The sequence below is a fragment of the Glycine max genome, chromosome 3 (assembly GCF_000004515.6).
Source record: "Glycine max cultivar Williams 82 chromosome 3, Glycine_max_v4.0, whole genome shotgun sequence".
NCBI lineage: Eukaryota > Viridiplantae > Streptophyta > Magnoliopsida > Fabales > Fabaceae > Glycine > Glycine max.
The window spans coordinates 32,007,961-32,023,410 of NC_016090.4; the positions used below are offsets into that span (position 1 = coordinate 32,007,961).

A 15,450-nucleotide genomic window follows, 5' to 3' on the forward strand; every position below is an offset into this window, starting at 1 on the left:
ATGTTATTTATTATTTATATTACTTGTGAAAGCAAAAAAAAACATAGTTGCCAATTTAACATTCCTCCAAGCAATGTGTTTTCGAGGACAAGATGCAATTGAACATAAGTGTCTATAACTAAAAAAAAAAAACTTTTCCAGTAGTTGAATGCATGAATGCATTGATGGTTCTAAATCTTCAGGAAATATAATTTTGTGAAATTTCACCATTGTTACCAAAGAAACAAAATTGAACCAGTTTGCCCAGCAGGATATTGAATCATTGGATACAATCGGCATACGAATAGAATTGAATTGAATCAATAATAACAATTATTTGAATTGAATCAATAATAACAATATAAGAAGTGGAAATATAAGATTCACTTGGTGGTAAAAAAAAAGATGAAAGTTGTAGATTTGAATCTCTTTCACTAACATGTTGATAAAAATTAATAACTAATATTTGCTGATAAAAAAATATAATTAATTTTACAAAGAAAGAACCAATCTCAACCTCTGTTATCATCACATCATTGACAAGATAAACAATTTTGGTAGCAATAACCATGATCAGAATCAAACACCTAGGCAATACCAACTACCAAGCACTGCAATCTTATCAAACTGTTAGAATTGAAGTTCCTTCACTTCAAAAACTTCTCGTATGACTATTTACACATTGTCACTGGAGTGGTGACAATATGTGAATGGTTGTACAATTGCTAACATTGTTATTTTTTTATTGTTGAAAAATGGTCTTGATAAAGTATTCAATATTAGTCTTTTAATAGATGATTTTAATTAAGTGTCAAAATATAGTCTTTTGACTAATTGTATACTGATAGAAGAAATGAAGATTTGAAAAGCATTAAGACACAACAGTGGAGATTGAAAATACAAGTCATTAAGGGTGAAGATCAAAAACAAAAGTCATCGACAGTGAAGATGATGACTGCAAGTTACTGGAAGTAATTTGGGAAGTTATGGGTAGCTATAAATTATTGTCTATAAATACTAGTTTGTACCATGGTAATATGATATGATTTAGCAAGGGTCCAACAACTTCAAATATCTTTTGCAATGGAAGAAAGGCCTAATGATCAAAGTAAGATCGAAAAGAACTAAGAAACCTTTCCAAAGCTTAGTCATGCAAGTGCCCAAACCAAGAATTATCTCATTTGTACAACTTAAAGATAAATTCAGCAAACTTAAAGATAATAATTTGAAGAGCACAATGAGCCCAAGAGTTTATACTCAAGATGTAACACCCTGATATTTTGCTAACTGTAAATTGATGCTTAATGTATTTCTCATGTTATTTGATTATGTGATTGATTTGGATGAGTTGAGGTATTGTGTGAATTAGCCATATGTGATTTGCTTGATGTGGATGTTGAGTTATGTGGAGTTTTATTGACTTAGGTTGAAATTATGAGATTTCAAGTTTTACCTAAACCTATCCCGAGAAAACTGTGATCCCAGACTCGTTAACCATTGGATCACCTTCACATATGTATTGTAGGTTTGTAACTTGCACCTTCATGTTTTGACCGTTGTGATTTGTAAAATAACACTTTTTGACATCTCGCTTAGCGCAAGAGGAATTGCGTTCAACGTAAGAGAAATTACGCTCAGCGCGTAATATCACGCTTAATGCAAATTCCAACCTGAGAGGAATTGTGTTCAACGCGAAAAGTAGTGCATAGTGCCAAAACTGGATTACCGCTTAGCGAGAAAAGCTCGTTAACCAAGATCTGCATATTATAAATACATTCTTCTACGTGAAAAACACGATTTTATGCCTCTCTCTCTCTCTCTCTCTCAAAACTTTGCCCAAACCACCCTAGAAACTCTTCTTCCACCACCCATGACCACTAGTGGCCACCACGAGTTGTCGTTACTTGTCGTCCGACCACTGCACGAAGAGGAACACTTTAATCGGAGTGAAATCCTCAGAATCCACCTCAAGGATTTGATGGAGAACAAGCTCCACATTCTTTCTTTCATAGTTTTTTGAGGTAATCTTGACTTCTATGACTTTCTTCTAGTTAACTTGATCTTTTCTTAGTGTCCCTTGTGTTTTGGGTACCGTAATAGAATATTTTTACACTTTCTTTGAAAATTCCTTGAAAATGAGATCTTGTAGAAGTTACCTTTTTGTAAAATTGATGTTACTTTTGTGATTTTTGTTGAATCTCGGTCACATTGGTGTGGTTAGAATTTCAAAATGACGTCTCTTTGTAGTAGAACTCGAAACACCCCTTAGCCCTTTTTGTTTTGACAAGGGTAATTGACCTTGAATGTTATTACTAACTGTGTTTTTGAAGTCTATACTAAATTCCCTTCAATTTGGTTTATAAAATTATATGTTTGGACCAATGAACGTGAAGTGAAAGACCTTTGAGCGACGCAGAGAGGAGCTAATGGAGAACTCACGATAGGTGAGGGGAGTTTATTATAATTTACGGCTTTTGATACTACAGTTGGGGTCAGGGAACCTAACTATGAAGATGTATGCATGTCCCTATTGCATGATGGTTTTTAAAAAAAAAAATTGTGTTTTTGACGAATGAGATGTGATATATTTGTTATTGTTGAATGAAATTATGAATGATGTTATTGTTGTAACAATTGGAATTTTTTAGAAATTTTTTAATTATAGAGGAGACTATGCCCAAAATTTTGATATTTGTTTTTCTATTTACTTATTTATTAAATTTTAAATGTGCATAAGAGTTTGTTTTGAAAAACATAATTCTCCTCTTTAATTTAGAATTTTCTCCTAAAATATCAGTCTCGTGATATTATGGATTGTGTTGTATGAGACTCATGTTGTCTGAAGACTTGGGGAGTGTGAACCCCATGCATGAAATTTATATGTATATGTATGGAATATGATTATTGATGTTGTTATTGATGATAATATTAATAAAGAACGATGTTGTTATTGTGATAATATTGATATGAGAATGATGTTGTTATTGATGATAATGTGACATGAGGTGATGTTGTTATGGATGATAATATTGAAATGAGATGATGTTGGTAATGTCATTGAGATGAGATTATGATAATGTCATTGAGATGATATGATATTGATGTTGAAAATGACATTGAGATGAGATCATGTTGACATTGATAATGACATTGAGATGAGATGTTATTGATGTTGAAAATATCATTATGATAATGTATATTGTGTATGTACATGGAGGGTACAATGACCATGATGGATATCCCTAGTGGGGGGAATATAATGATTAAAGAGTTTTAAACATCTCTAGAGGGGGATGACTTAGAATATTTAATTATCCATGGTCAGTGCATTGATGATGTTTATGTTTCATACTTCATATTGTATGGAAATAGTATAAACTTTGTCAATAAGTACTTATAGTTTTTCATGAGGGGAAATACTTGTACACCGGGACGTGTCACTCGATTTGAAACTTCCTTGAGACTCGAGCTGATCACCATGGGGGGAGGAGTTGCCTTTGCATGACAAGGTGACTGTCAATGGTTTGACAAGTGTACCAAATGTCCAAGTAGTAAAGACTCGAAAGTTAAGTGTCGATTTTGACATGGACTTTATTTTGTACTTGCGTTGGATAATTTCGAATTTATAAGAGGAAAAGATAAGATAAGGTAAAAGATGAGTAAAAAAAATAGTAACTAAATAATAGATACCAGTAGACAAAGGAAATAATATAAGACAAAAGAATTAATAGGGAATTTAATGAGATGATAATGTTAGGACCTAGCATGCGCCTAAGATGTATTATTTTTTTATTTTTCTTGATCAATCAGGTGAATTTATCCTATCCACATCTATTAGATTACTTGTCTCTCATGTCTCATGATGACAAGCTTATTTTACCTATCTATCTCCCAAATGTCTTTGCAAAGATTCAATAGATAAAACGCATGAAGTTCTAATTCTAGATGTTTGCTTTGATGCATGAACATAATGCAATCACTCTATGTCTAGTAATAATTTTATTAAGATACCACTTTTTTTTAGTTCTATTAGAAATTACCCTCTATCGAGTAACTAATTTCTAAAACTGATGCATGCAAAACCTTCCTTGTATTACCCTTTGCCGAGCACCTAACCCCTAAAGATGATGCAATGATGAATGATACAAAAAATTAAAAGTAAAAAATGATAATAGGAAAGAAAAAACTTGTTTGCATTGATAAATATGAAGTGTACAATACATCTTTTGGTTTTTTAGACCTGTCAGACCCTAACTAAGGATTTAGCCTCTCATAGGTATAAGGGACCTTATACAACTAGAAATGGGGTATAGGAACCAATGGAAGGAAAGGGATGGAAAAAAGGAATAGCAAATGATGAGAGAGAAGAAAGAATTCTCTAAGGGAGAGTTCTCAGACTTTAGGTGTCTATTAGAGTGCTTTGAGACTCAGTGTGTCTTTTATCCTTGACTTGACTCTTTTTTTATAGTTGTTGGAATGAACTTGGGCCTGATGACAACAATCTTCCTTATTCATATTTTTTATATTTTCTGTATCTTTTTGGCTTTTAATCCCTCCTTTTCATATCTGCAAATCATAAATAAGAAAAATATCAATTCCTAACATTTAAACAAAAAATAACTGCTAAATATATATATTTAAAGATATTTCAATTATATTTTCATTATAAAGAACAACTCATATTTAACAGTTATCAGTGACCGTGACACTTGTTGCCTAATTTTCCTAAGTGAAAGTGTCGCATGGACACGCTTAGGCTATTTCCTGACTAATGGTACCACATTACATTTGAGAGTCAAGGTCAGGTGCATGCATCATATCAAGCATGATTGATTCAAATTATGAAAAAGTTGATGAATAGTTATTAAGTATATGTTATATTGATTGATAATTGTGTATGAGCATGGTACTTGTTATTGTTTATCTTGCTAATTATGGTTTTTTTTTATAATTGTTGGTTTCTTTTGTAATAAACTCACCCTTGCAATTATGTACCATATGGTTGGTACCTTGATGATCATGAGCCTTCGTTTGTGGGAGCAGATGGACAACAGTAGATTACATGGAGTGAGATTCTTTTGTTGGAGCCGCCAAGTCGACATGATAACGTTGGGATTATTTTGGGAGAGAGTTGTGTTTTGTCAATCAAATCCTTTGTAGTTGGTTCTGTAGTTCTTTTGATTTGAGGATGCATATTACAAATTTAATTATATGTATGAACTAATTTACTTTCAGTCATGTAAATGATGTGTATTGAGTTACTACACACACACACACACACACACACACACACACACACACACACACACACACATATTCATGTAAGTATTTGTGCATTGTTTAATGAACGTATATCGTGAAAAATTTATTCTCATTTTTCATAAACAAATTAATGGAGTTTTCATTTAAAAATTGAAATTTACGCGATTTAGAGTAGTGATATCATAGCGACAAGGCGGATCGTTACATAAGATGCAAGTATGGTCTGGAGTTTATTTGGGTGAATTACATAGCTTTTGATCTAAAGAACTAATTAAGGCCTATTTTATAATTTTCCTTTAACTTTTGTATTTTATTTTCATGTAATAAGTTCAGACATCTATTGACATCTCTTTAGGTTAGTTTTTATGCTTTTAGGTTTCCCTAGTTATTATAGTGGTTAGTCGGGTTTTATTGCTAGTGGAAATTTAATTCTAAGTGAGAATTAATTCCTAATGGGATGTTTAGAAGGAAGCCTGGCCTATAAATAGTAGAAACTTTGTAGCTTTGAGGAAATTTGAGTCTAAATGAAAGTTTGAGTTTTCTCCTTTCTTGAGAGCTTCCCTTGATTCTTAGGTAAAGAACTAAATCTAATTTTATCAAGGCAACTTGTGACAATCAAATCTATGACTTATCACTTACATTCTCACCTATTTCTTGAGTATGACATCAACATCTTTCTCTAAAAGAAAACTAAGTCAACTTCTAAGTCTGGAAAGTTCAAGGCGATCTGCCCTATATCATAATAAAGGTTGAAACATGTAACTCTCTCATATCCTCTTAAGTCCACATGACCTTTACGGATTGACGGGTTAAGACAATGTTTTTAACTACCATTTCAATTCTAGCATTTTACTTTTTTCATCAAGTAACTTTATTTAATTTCACTTACCATTATTACACATCTTATTCTCATCTCTTTCTCATTTTTATATTACTTTTTCTTTTCGACAACATCTTCTCTTACTTAATATGTATCCATAGTTTGTTTGATTGTACTTGCAATCATATATTTTAAATTAAACTAAACATAAAAATTTAAAACATAGACCCATGGTAAAGGGCCTACCCGGAGGATAAAAGGTCTCCAAAGGAAGAATTGTCTCTTTCCTCAAATATACCTATAAGATTATGTTTGTTAATGAAAATAAACATAATTTTCATCGTTAACAATTGTAAGGGTAAAATTTGGAAAGAAAAAAAGTTTAAAATGCTAATTTCTTACCGTTACATTTTTTATGTAAAATTTGTCTAAGTTATGAAACTTATATAATTTTGATGAACTTGTCTCGAAAGAAAATGAAGATGACATTAAAGAATGGTCAATATTTGGAGTAAAATTTGAGAAATTGTATTCGTTGAAAGAATTCATTAACAAAAATTGATGTTTTTGATAACTCTATTAAAGCACACATGACATTTAAAAGTGTTCGGAAGTAAGAACATTTCAAAATTCGAATTGTCGATTGAAATAATTATAGAAGAAGTTACACAAAGTCATCAAATAAACACGGTTTGTGTATTTAGAAATAATATTGTATACGTGTCAAAATCATAGAATTTGAAGTATTAGAAATTTATAAATAAGACCCATGACTGTGAATTTTAAAATTGAATCATCATCACTTAACTCTTTAAATACTGACAACGCTGCACATCAAAATTGGTATGGTTCAGAGGTCATCATGTTTGTATTCATTCCCATTTTTAATGAATTTGTGTTTCTTTATTTTAGTGGATATTTCTAAATCCTTTATTTTTTTAATCTCCAACCTTCATTATTTCAATTTCTACTTTTGGTTACTATTAAAATTAGTATCAAAATCTAATGATTGCGGAAATTATATTTTAAATAAAAAATATTATTATAAAATCTATTTACAATCGATCTTACAAACCATTATATATAATATTACTATAATTATTTATGGATATTACTATCACTATATGTATTAAAAATTATGAAATTACTTGTTTGATAAAAAAAACTTACAATCAAAAATAGAATATGTTGCATCTTTAAATATTTATTTATTAATATAATCATTTAATGAAAATTATTTTTTTATCATAATAAATTATCTTCGAAGAACAAATTATGAATTTCACTTAACAAGTTTTTTGAATTTGATGAAAGGATTAGAATTTTGGATGTTAAAAGAAAACTGAAGAGCTAAATGTTTTTAATTTAAAATAGATGAATTGAAATTGGAAAATTTTAAAAAATAAAAACATTAGATATCTCTATTAAAAAAAACCAAAATAATATATTTAAAAAAATGGGAGATGAAAATTGGAAGTAAGCCAAAATTTAATAAAGTAGTGTCAAATTTTCAATGGTTAGGAGGATTATTCGGGATCTTCCATTCGGAGGCTCTAGCATCTCTCATCATCTCGCTCTTTAATTTCTTTCTGCCTCCTTCGTGGGGTTTCGTTTTGTTTCGATTCTCGTTCTGTAGGGTTTTGTCATCCCTTTTCGATCCCCAATTACCCTTTTCTTTGATCATTCAGTGTTTTCTTCTCTTTCACTTCCTATTTCGATTTCCTCGTTAGGTTTTTCCTTGGAACCCTTAATCTCGCAAAACCAGCGGTTCAATTCAGTGTTCCCTACAATCTAGGGTTTCGTTTCGAAAATGCCTCCGAAGACGGCGAAGCGAGGGTCCGCGTCGAGCGCCTCGAAGAGGGGTGGCAGAGGTGGCAGGGGAACCCCGAAGGCTGCACAGAACCAACAGCAGCATGAAACTGCGGAGGAGACAGTGAAGGTTGAAGAGAAACAACAACCCGTGGTTGTTGTTGCTGCTGAGGAGGAACAGCAGAAGGTGGTGGTGGAAAAAGAGATTCCTGCTGTTGAAGAGAACGAGTCCGCTGTGGTTATTGAGGATAAGGCTATTGACATGAATCAAATGGCTCCGGAGGCTGTGGAAGAAACGTCCCATGCGGCTAGTGGGTTGAGCTTGGTGAAAAGTAAGTTTCTTTTCTTCACTCTTAAGTGATTAAGATTGATTTTTAGGGTTTCTTTTAGTTAGGATTGGGGGGGGGGGGGGGGGGGGGGGGGGGGGAATTTTAGGGTTTGGTTGTGTTTCCGGGTTGAGATTAAAATTTGGTTGTACTTAAGGTTTTAAATTTCAATTGTGGTTATGGTTTCATTGTGATCCTTGATATTCCGGGAAATTGGAACAAATGCGGCCAGTGCGGTCACTTGCGGTTGCAGTTTTGCCACGATCATTATTGGTATTTTACGGGAAATTAGGACAAATGCAGCTGATGCGGTTGCAGTTTTGCCCCTGTCCTTGATATTGGGACAAATGCATCCACCAAAAATTGGAATAATATGGCTGCATCGGCCACTTCTGGTTGCAGTTTTGTCTCAATCCTTGATATTGGGGGAAATTAGGAGAAATGTGTGGCCACCCCAAAAACCTTGTAGTTGTCGCCAAAATTATGGCTAACCTTTTATTAAAACCTCGGTCATAATTATTTTTGGGTTCTTTTCATGTGAAATTTACATTGTTTTAGTTCCCTTAGGATATATTAATCTGATTTTTTGTTTTTTTTGAAAATGTTAGTGAATATATGATGTTTGATAGATCTGTTCTCTCCTCCTTGTGTTTGCTTTTATGTTTTGGTTTGAAGGAAATGTACTAGCTAATAGCAGGAAAGCTATTACATGATGGATTTCTCCATGAATGTTTAAATGATAATAGTTGTTCCTTTGCCTCTCTGCTAGATGTTGGAAATTGAGTTGGGAGGCTATTGATTGGCATGCAACCCATTCATGTTCTTTAGATATAAACTTTGCATTTATTTTTTGGTTAAAGTTCTATTTCAGTTCATTTGTGTGTTAGTGTGCTGTCATGGGAATAGTTTCAACTAGGAATGGTGAGATTGATTGTGGGGTGTGGACTACCCTAATTTAATGAACGCTATGATGCTGGAAAAGTTTGGTCTGTTTTGACGGGGATCATTTGAAATCTTTATTTTTGACAGATGATGAAGAGGAGGTTAAGGAGTCCATAGATGAATATGAGAAAGATGAACGCTTAGATTTGGAGGATAATGATCCTGAGTATGAACCTGAGGAGTATGGTGGAGTTGATTATGATGAGAAGGAAATTGAACAAGATGAGGGTCATGAGGTAGGAAATGAAGTAGAGGAAGAAGAGGCTGAAGATAATGTAGGTGAAGAAGAGGGTGATACAGGTGAGGAAGAAGTCGAAGATGTTCATGACGAACTTGAGGGTGAAGAGGAGCATGAGCATGCTGGTGAGGAGCGTGAGCATCCAGACTTTGCTGACGTTGAGGAAGAGGAACACCGAGAAGTCGTGAAGGAGAGGCAAAAGCGGAAAGAATTTGAAGTTTTTGTTGGGGGCTTGGACAAGGATGCTACTGAGAGTGATCTGAGGAAGGCTTTTGGTGAAGTTGGGGTGGTTACAGAGGTCAGGTTGATGATGAACCCTCAAACTAAAAAGAACAAGGGATTTGCATTCTTGCGTTTTGAAACTGTGGAACAAGCAAAACGAGCTGTAGCAGAGCTCAAAAATCCAGTGGTAATTTTTTTTATCTTCTCAATGTTAGTGTAGACTTAAAACTGAAGCCGTATTAAATTACGTGTTTTTCATCACCCCAATTTCAGATTAATGGCAAACAATGTGGTGTGACTCCTAGTCAGGACAGTGATACCCTCTATTTGGGAAACATATGCAAGACATGGACAAAGGAAGCTGTAAGTTAATTTTTCTGGGTCTAATTTTTGCACCTTCTGACCTCAAACACCTTGGTTGTGTTGGATAGTTTTTTTTTTCTACATTCAAGTCTGCTGAGTTTCTGATTATGAATGAAAATTCTGGTGGCAGTTAAAAGAGAAGTTGAAGCATTATGGAGTCACCAATGTTGAGGATTTAACTTTGGTAGAAGATACTAATGATGAAGGAAAGAACCGTGGATTTGCGTTTTTGGAATTTCCTTCTCGTTCTGAAGCTATGGATGCCTTTAAGCGACTGCAGAGGAGGGATGTTGTATTTGGAGTTGATAAGCCTGCAAAAGTTTCTTTTGCAGATTCCTTTATTGATCCGGGTGATGAAATTATGGCGCAGGTATTTTGTAAATCCAATTCCTTGGTTTAATGAGAGATTTTTAAATGGAACCCGCATATATGGTTCTCTGGCCTTGCTGAAGCTTGGGTTGCTGTAAACATTGCTGCTAGGTTCCAATACCAACAGTGGTTTAATTTTTGGTTGTCTATATTTTGGATATTGTATCACTTTGTTTTAAATTGTAGTTGCATTGGCTAGGAGCATTTTCCCACAATTTTCTGCAGTTTTGTTGGTAATCACAATGCGCTTGGTAACCTCAGTTTAAAACTAAGCTCATCATTTATATTAAAGAAACCTCTTATGGTTGATCATTAAATTACTATATTTTGCAATTTTTATTGAATTTACTTTTAAGTGTAGTCGGACACTTCAGTAGTGACCAGCTATCCTTGTAGCGCAGTCTTTGGTGTTTAGATACTAGTAGACCTCTAATTTACTGATAAAGTGTGTTTAAGTTGCAGGTTAAAACTGTGTTTATTGATGCATTGCCTCCTTCATGGGATGAAGATTATGTCCGGGATCTTCTCAGGAAATATGGTGAGATTGAAAAGATTGAGCTTGCCAGGAACATGCCAGCTGCTCGGAGGAAGGACTACGGGTTTGTGACATTTGGCTCACATGATGCTGCCGTAAAATGTGCTGATAGTATTACAGGCACAGAGTTGGGTGAGGGAGACAAGAAGGTCTGTCTTGGATATTAATAAACTGTATATGACCAACAGTTAATGGGGCATTGTATAACGCTTTTGCTTCTTTCAGGCAAAAGTTAGAGCAAGGTTGTCTAGACCACTCCAGAGAGGCCGCGGAAAACACATTAGTCGTGGGGACTATCGTTCTAGTCGGGGATCTGGAATGATGACGCGGCCTTCATGGAGCCGACCTGCACCTCGTTCTTTTCCTTCTCGTAGTGTAAGAGGAGTTGGAAGTCGTGCTCCACCTGTCAGACCAGTTAGTGTGAGAGATAGACGCCCTATGATGTCCATACCTGCAAGAAGTAGGCCAGTGCCTCCTCCATCTAGATCTTATGATAGGAGACCAGTTGGTATGTGGTATACAATTATTTTACCAAATAGACTGATTGGTTGTTACTATTGTTCATTCTTTTTTTATAACATTATAAACTATTGTATTATCTTGTTAGCTCCTGCATATCCAAAAAGTAGCATGAAGAGAGATTATGGTCGGCGTGAGGATATACCACCTCCAAGAAGTAGAGTTGCTGTAGATTATGGCTCAAGGGTTGCTTCTGAAAGACGAACATCTTACAGGGATTATCCTGCTCGTGGTCCTGGCTACACCGAGCTCCCTAGAAGCACATCTCGTGCTGCACCAAGGAGAGGCTATGTGGATGATGGGTATGGCCAGAGATTTGAGAGGGCTCCTCCTCCTCCTCCTCCTCCCCATCTAAGTTACCGTGAAGGACGTCCCCGAGATTATGATGCTCTGTCTGGCTCAAAACGTTCTTATGCTGCTATAGTTAGTATTATTTCTGTGTATTTATTATAATTGCTCTGTTTTTTGATACTTGATTTTGTTCTCTAATTAGTAAATGAAATTATTTGCTTTTCATTTTTAATCAGGATGATGTTCCTCCACGATATGCTGATACTGGTGCTCGCCAATCAAGAGCTCGACTGGACTATGACTATGGCGGTAGTGCTTCACAGTATGGAGATGCTTATGGTGATAGGTAAGTTTTGTCTAATATTTAAGGTTTTATGCATTTTTCTTCCCTAAGCCAATTATTGTGTGCAAATCATTCCATGCTTTTGATTGGTAGACTTGGAAGATCTAGTATGGGATATGGTGGTGGCAGCAGAAGTTCTATTTCCAGTCAAGATTCACATGGGTTGTATAGCAGTCGGCAGGGCATGAGTTATGGAGGAGGTGGATTTTTTGCTAATAATTTATTGTCGTCGGCATCAGAATCTTTGTTTCTTACATTTTGACCTGTTCCATGTCAGGTTCTTTTGGTAGTGGTGATGTTGGTGGCATGTATTCATCAAGTTATGGTGGTGATTACATTTCTCGTGGAAGTGATGTAATGATTCTGGTCTTTCTTAGTCGCTATAGGAAGTAGTGTTATACATGCATATATTTTTGGTTTATTCTTATTTATTGTTTTTCCTGTGCTGTAGGTTGGTGGCAGCTCATATTCATCAATGTATTCTGGAAGGGGTGTGGGTGGTGGTAGCAGTTATATGGGTGGTGGCGGATCAGGATCTTATTATTGAGGTAAGTCGTCTGATAACTTCTTGGGATTGCATTTTGTGGTGTAAATCAGGATGCATCCAATATAAGTGTATATTTTTGAGAGATTTCTCTATCCTCGAAATAGCATCTCTTATTTTTTTCACAAGTGCCGGCGAAGGTTGCACTCTGGTCACCAGTGCATTTGTCTGTGAACAGATCTGATATGATAAAGTGGCTGCTGTAGGATGACTGTTGAAGCATGATGCCTACAATTTGGAGACAAAGGATTGCTATTTATAGTTTGTTTTTTGGAAATTATCACAAAATCTAGCTTACATTTCTGGTGGTGCTTACATTTCTGGTGGTGCTTACATTTCTGGATGGGATGTATTATCAGTACTTGAATTTATGCTGTATGGACTCAAGTTAATTAAAGACGGAAAAAGTATTGAGCAGTGATGTGTAATTAATATCATACTTGGACGGATAATGTGAAAGATTTCCCACTGTTCTATCTTCCTTTTCATTTGGACAGAGATCAGGCTAGAGATGCTACTTGTTTGATTAAGGCTTCTTGGATTTTTACCTCCTGAATTTATCAGTAAGTTGGTTCTTTATTTTGAATCTCTAAGAGATGTTTAGTTACTTTGGATGGATTACTTGTTTTTTACAGTGATATGATCAGAACAGAAGTGAACTATTTAGCCCTTTGTTGAGATAGTATTAATAAGAGCACTACTTCAGCAATTAATAAAGTCAAATGATTAGTTTTTTGGGATTTATTTGACTTGGTGCCTTTCTAAGATGGTAAAAAGCACAATGCACTGGTAATATTTGTTGCTGGAATGATTTGATATTGCAATTCAATCATTTGTACACAATTGGTTGACCTCCGCTGACTTGGACCTTAGAAGATCAATTGCCTTTGCAATATCTTGGGGAAATGCAACAATCAAGTGATTAACAGATTAGCAGAAAAGGGTTGAGTATAATCTGTTACTGAAAGTTTCTGAATTGGAATTTAATTATTAAAAGTTGGTTCTTTTTGTGCCTGGTTTTACCACCGTCCCTGCTTAATATAGCGAATCCCTAACCCGAAGGCAAAGGTTGCCGAAGTTTATGCTTGTGTGGATTTGATATTGATTTCATGTTTAAGTGGGTGTCTCCTATTACCATACAATGTTTATTGAGTTTCAAATACATTACTATTTTCATTTGGCTCTAAAGGCACTGGAAGCTATTGCCTATGGAATGGGGTATCAATTATGTCTTGTTGGTGGGCTCGTTTAAGACTACAAAGCTTTTAGGATTTATGAATTTTGCTAAATTAGGTGCTTTTACATATCTAAATTTCTCATGCATATAACTCAGATTTTAGATTATTGTTGCATTAATATTCTCAGGTTCTTAGGCTTTTCAAATTGTTAATCTTACAAGTGATTAGGTGCCAACTTGTGTTTCGATTCTCATCGTTCCCGGGTTTCATTTAATTATTCTTCACTCGGTGAGGGTTATATACTAACTTAAGTTTTAGTTTCCAGTTTGTTCTCTCTTGGTGCAGGGTCTAAACTCTCATTAAGCCTTTTTTTTGTAACTCCCTTTATATACAATATGGAAGTTTACCTTATATTTTTTGGTATCTTGTTTTATTTAGTTAGATGCTGTCACAGGATTTTGTAAATCAATGTTTTGTGGATTGGTTCATGCATGACATTGTAAATACTGGGCAAAGTAGCATGTTGCTTCAGATTCCTATTTATTCCTCCTATGTTGTGCATGTATGCTGATAATGTATTGTATAACTACAGAAAACAAGGTTTTTGGAACGTTAAAATATTCTTAGCAATACTAGCTTTTAGTTTTTGACATGGTGAGCTAGGTGTCAACTGGTAAAATGTAGGAAAATTGGGTGATTAGATTTGGTTGCCCCCTACCATTGACTTGGGTTTGGGTGATTAATCTCAATATTACATTAACGTTCAAAACAGGAACTAATGGTAACTATTCGTGCCTAACGTTTTTAATATCATTCATCTGACGGAGATGGTCAATGCTTGACTATAGAGGTGAAACATGCAAACAGAAATGTGAACATACCTTACCTGGCCTCGTTGAACTAAATCAGGCTACAACCGAAATGAGAATCCGATGTTTAATCGATTCAATATATAATTATAACTTAATTCAAATTTAGCCATATCATTAGAAACTCCCCAAGAATGAAAGATAATAATATACTTGCATCACTTATTGTATAATCCAATGCACAAAAATTGTGATGTATACAAAAGGAGTATCATATGTATTAATGTAACATCAAGTAGTCTCGTGACGTCAACTATCTTTAACTTGTTGGTATCACTACAAGAAGTGCCATACATGGGCAAAATAAACAAAGTAATAAGAGAATGGTTATGACAAATCTTGAAGATTAATATATGGAAAGTAGCAATATGGTGAGGTCTTTCACACTACATAAAGGCATATCATCTCATAGCCAAGCCAATCGCGTTTAAGAAAATAAAAAGGAAGGGATTAAGGACTTTTCCAAAGATTAAGGACTATAGTTTATCCATAATTTCTTAACTTTGTAAGCCATCTCTCTACCTCTTGTTGGCCAAATTCTCAAGCTTAGAGTGAAAGATTAATGAAAGAAGGTTACGTGGTGAAGGTGATTAGGGTGAAGAAGAGAAATAGCTTAAAAAAAGATAGCTATCTTAGCTAGAATAAGTTGGGGGATCGTACTTCAATGCTTGAATAATCAAGAAGAGTTGTTTAAAGTGAAACAAAACCGAGAAGAGAAAGAGAGAGGAGTAACGGTGGTAAGAGTAAGAAAGAGTAGGATATAGTATAAGCATGAAAGATATTAGGAAAAGAAAAGAAAAGAATTAAAAGGAGTGAGAGGCTCAACTGCACAAAGATAAAA

General features: G+C 34.6%; 1 protein-coding gene across 2 annotated transcripts; it reads left to right on the forward strand.

Annotated features, from left to right (window-relative positions):
* The first annotated feature begins 7,544 nt into the window (after positions 1 to 7,544).
* On the forward strand, positions 7,545 to 13,141 carry LOC100779340 (nucleolin). 2 transcript variants are annotated; one of them, XM_003520367.5, is made up of 12 exons: positions 7,545 to 8,202; positions 9,226 to 9,785; positions 9,872 to 9,961; positions 10,092 to 10,331; positions 10,793 to 11,014; positions 11,091 to 11,373; positions 11,473 to 11,807; positions 11,912 to 12,021; positions 12,112 to 12,218; positions 12,296 to 12,372; positions 12,470 to 12,566; positions 12,741 to 13,141. In XM_003520367.5, the coding sequence occupies exons 1-11, from the start codon at positions 7,872 to 7,874 to the stop codon at positions 12,563 to 12,565; spliced, it is 2,451 nt and encodes an 816-aa protein (XP_003520415.1). In that variant the 5' UTR covers positions 7,545 to 7,871; the 3' UTR covers position 12,566; positions 12,741 to 13,141. The 2 variants fall into 2 exon arrangements, with proteins under 2 accessions (XP_003520415.1, XP_006576704.1); XM_006576641.4 differs by having other exon boundaries at positions 12,769 to 13,141.
* Positions 13,142 to 15,450: the final 2,309 nt, after the last annotated feature.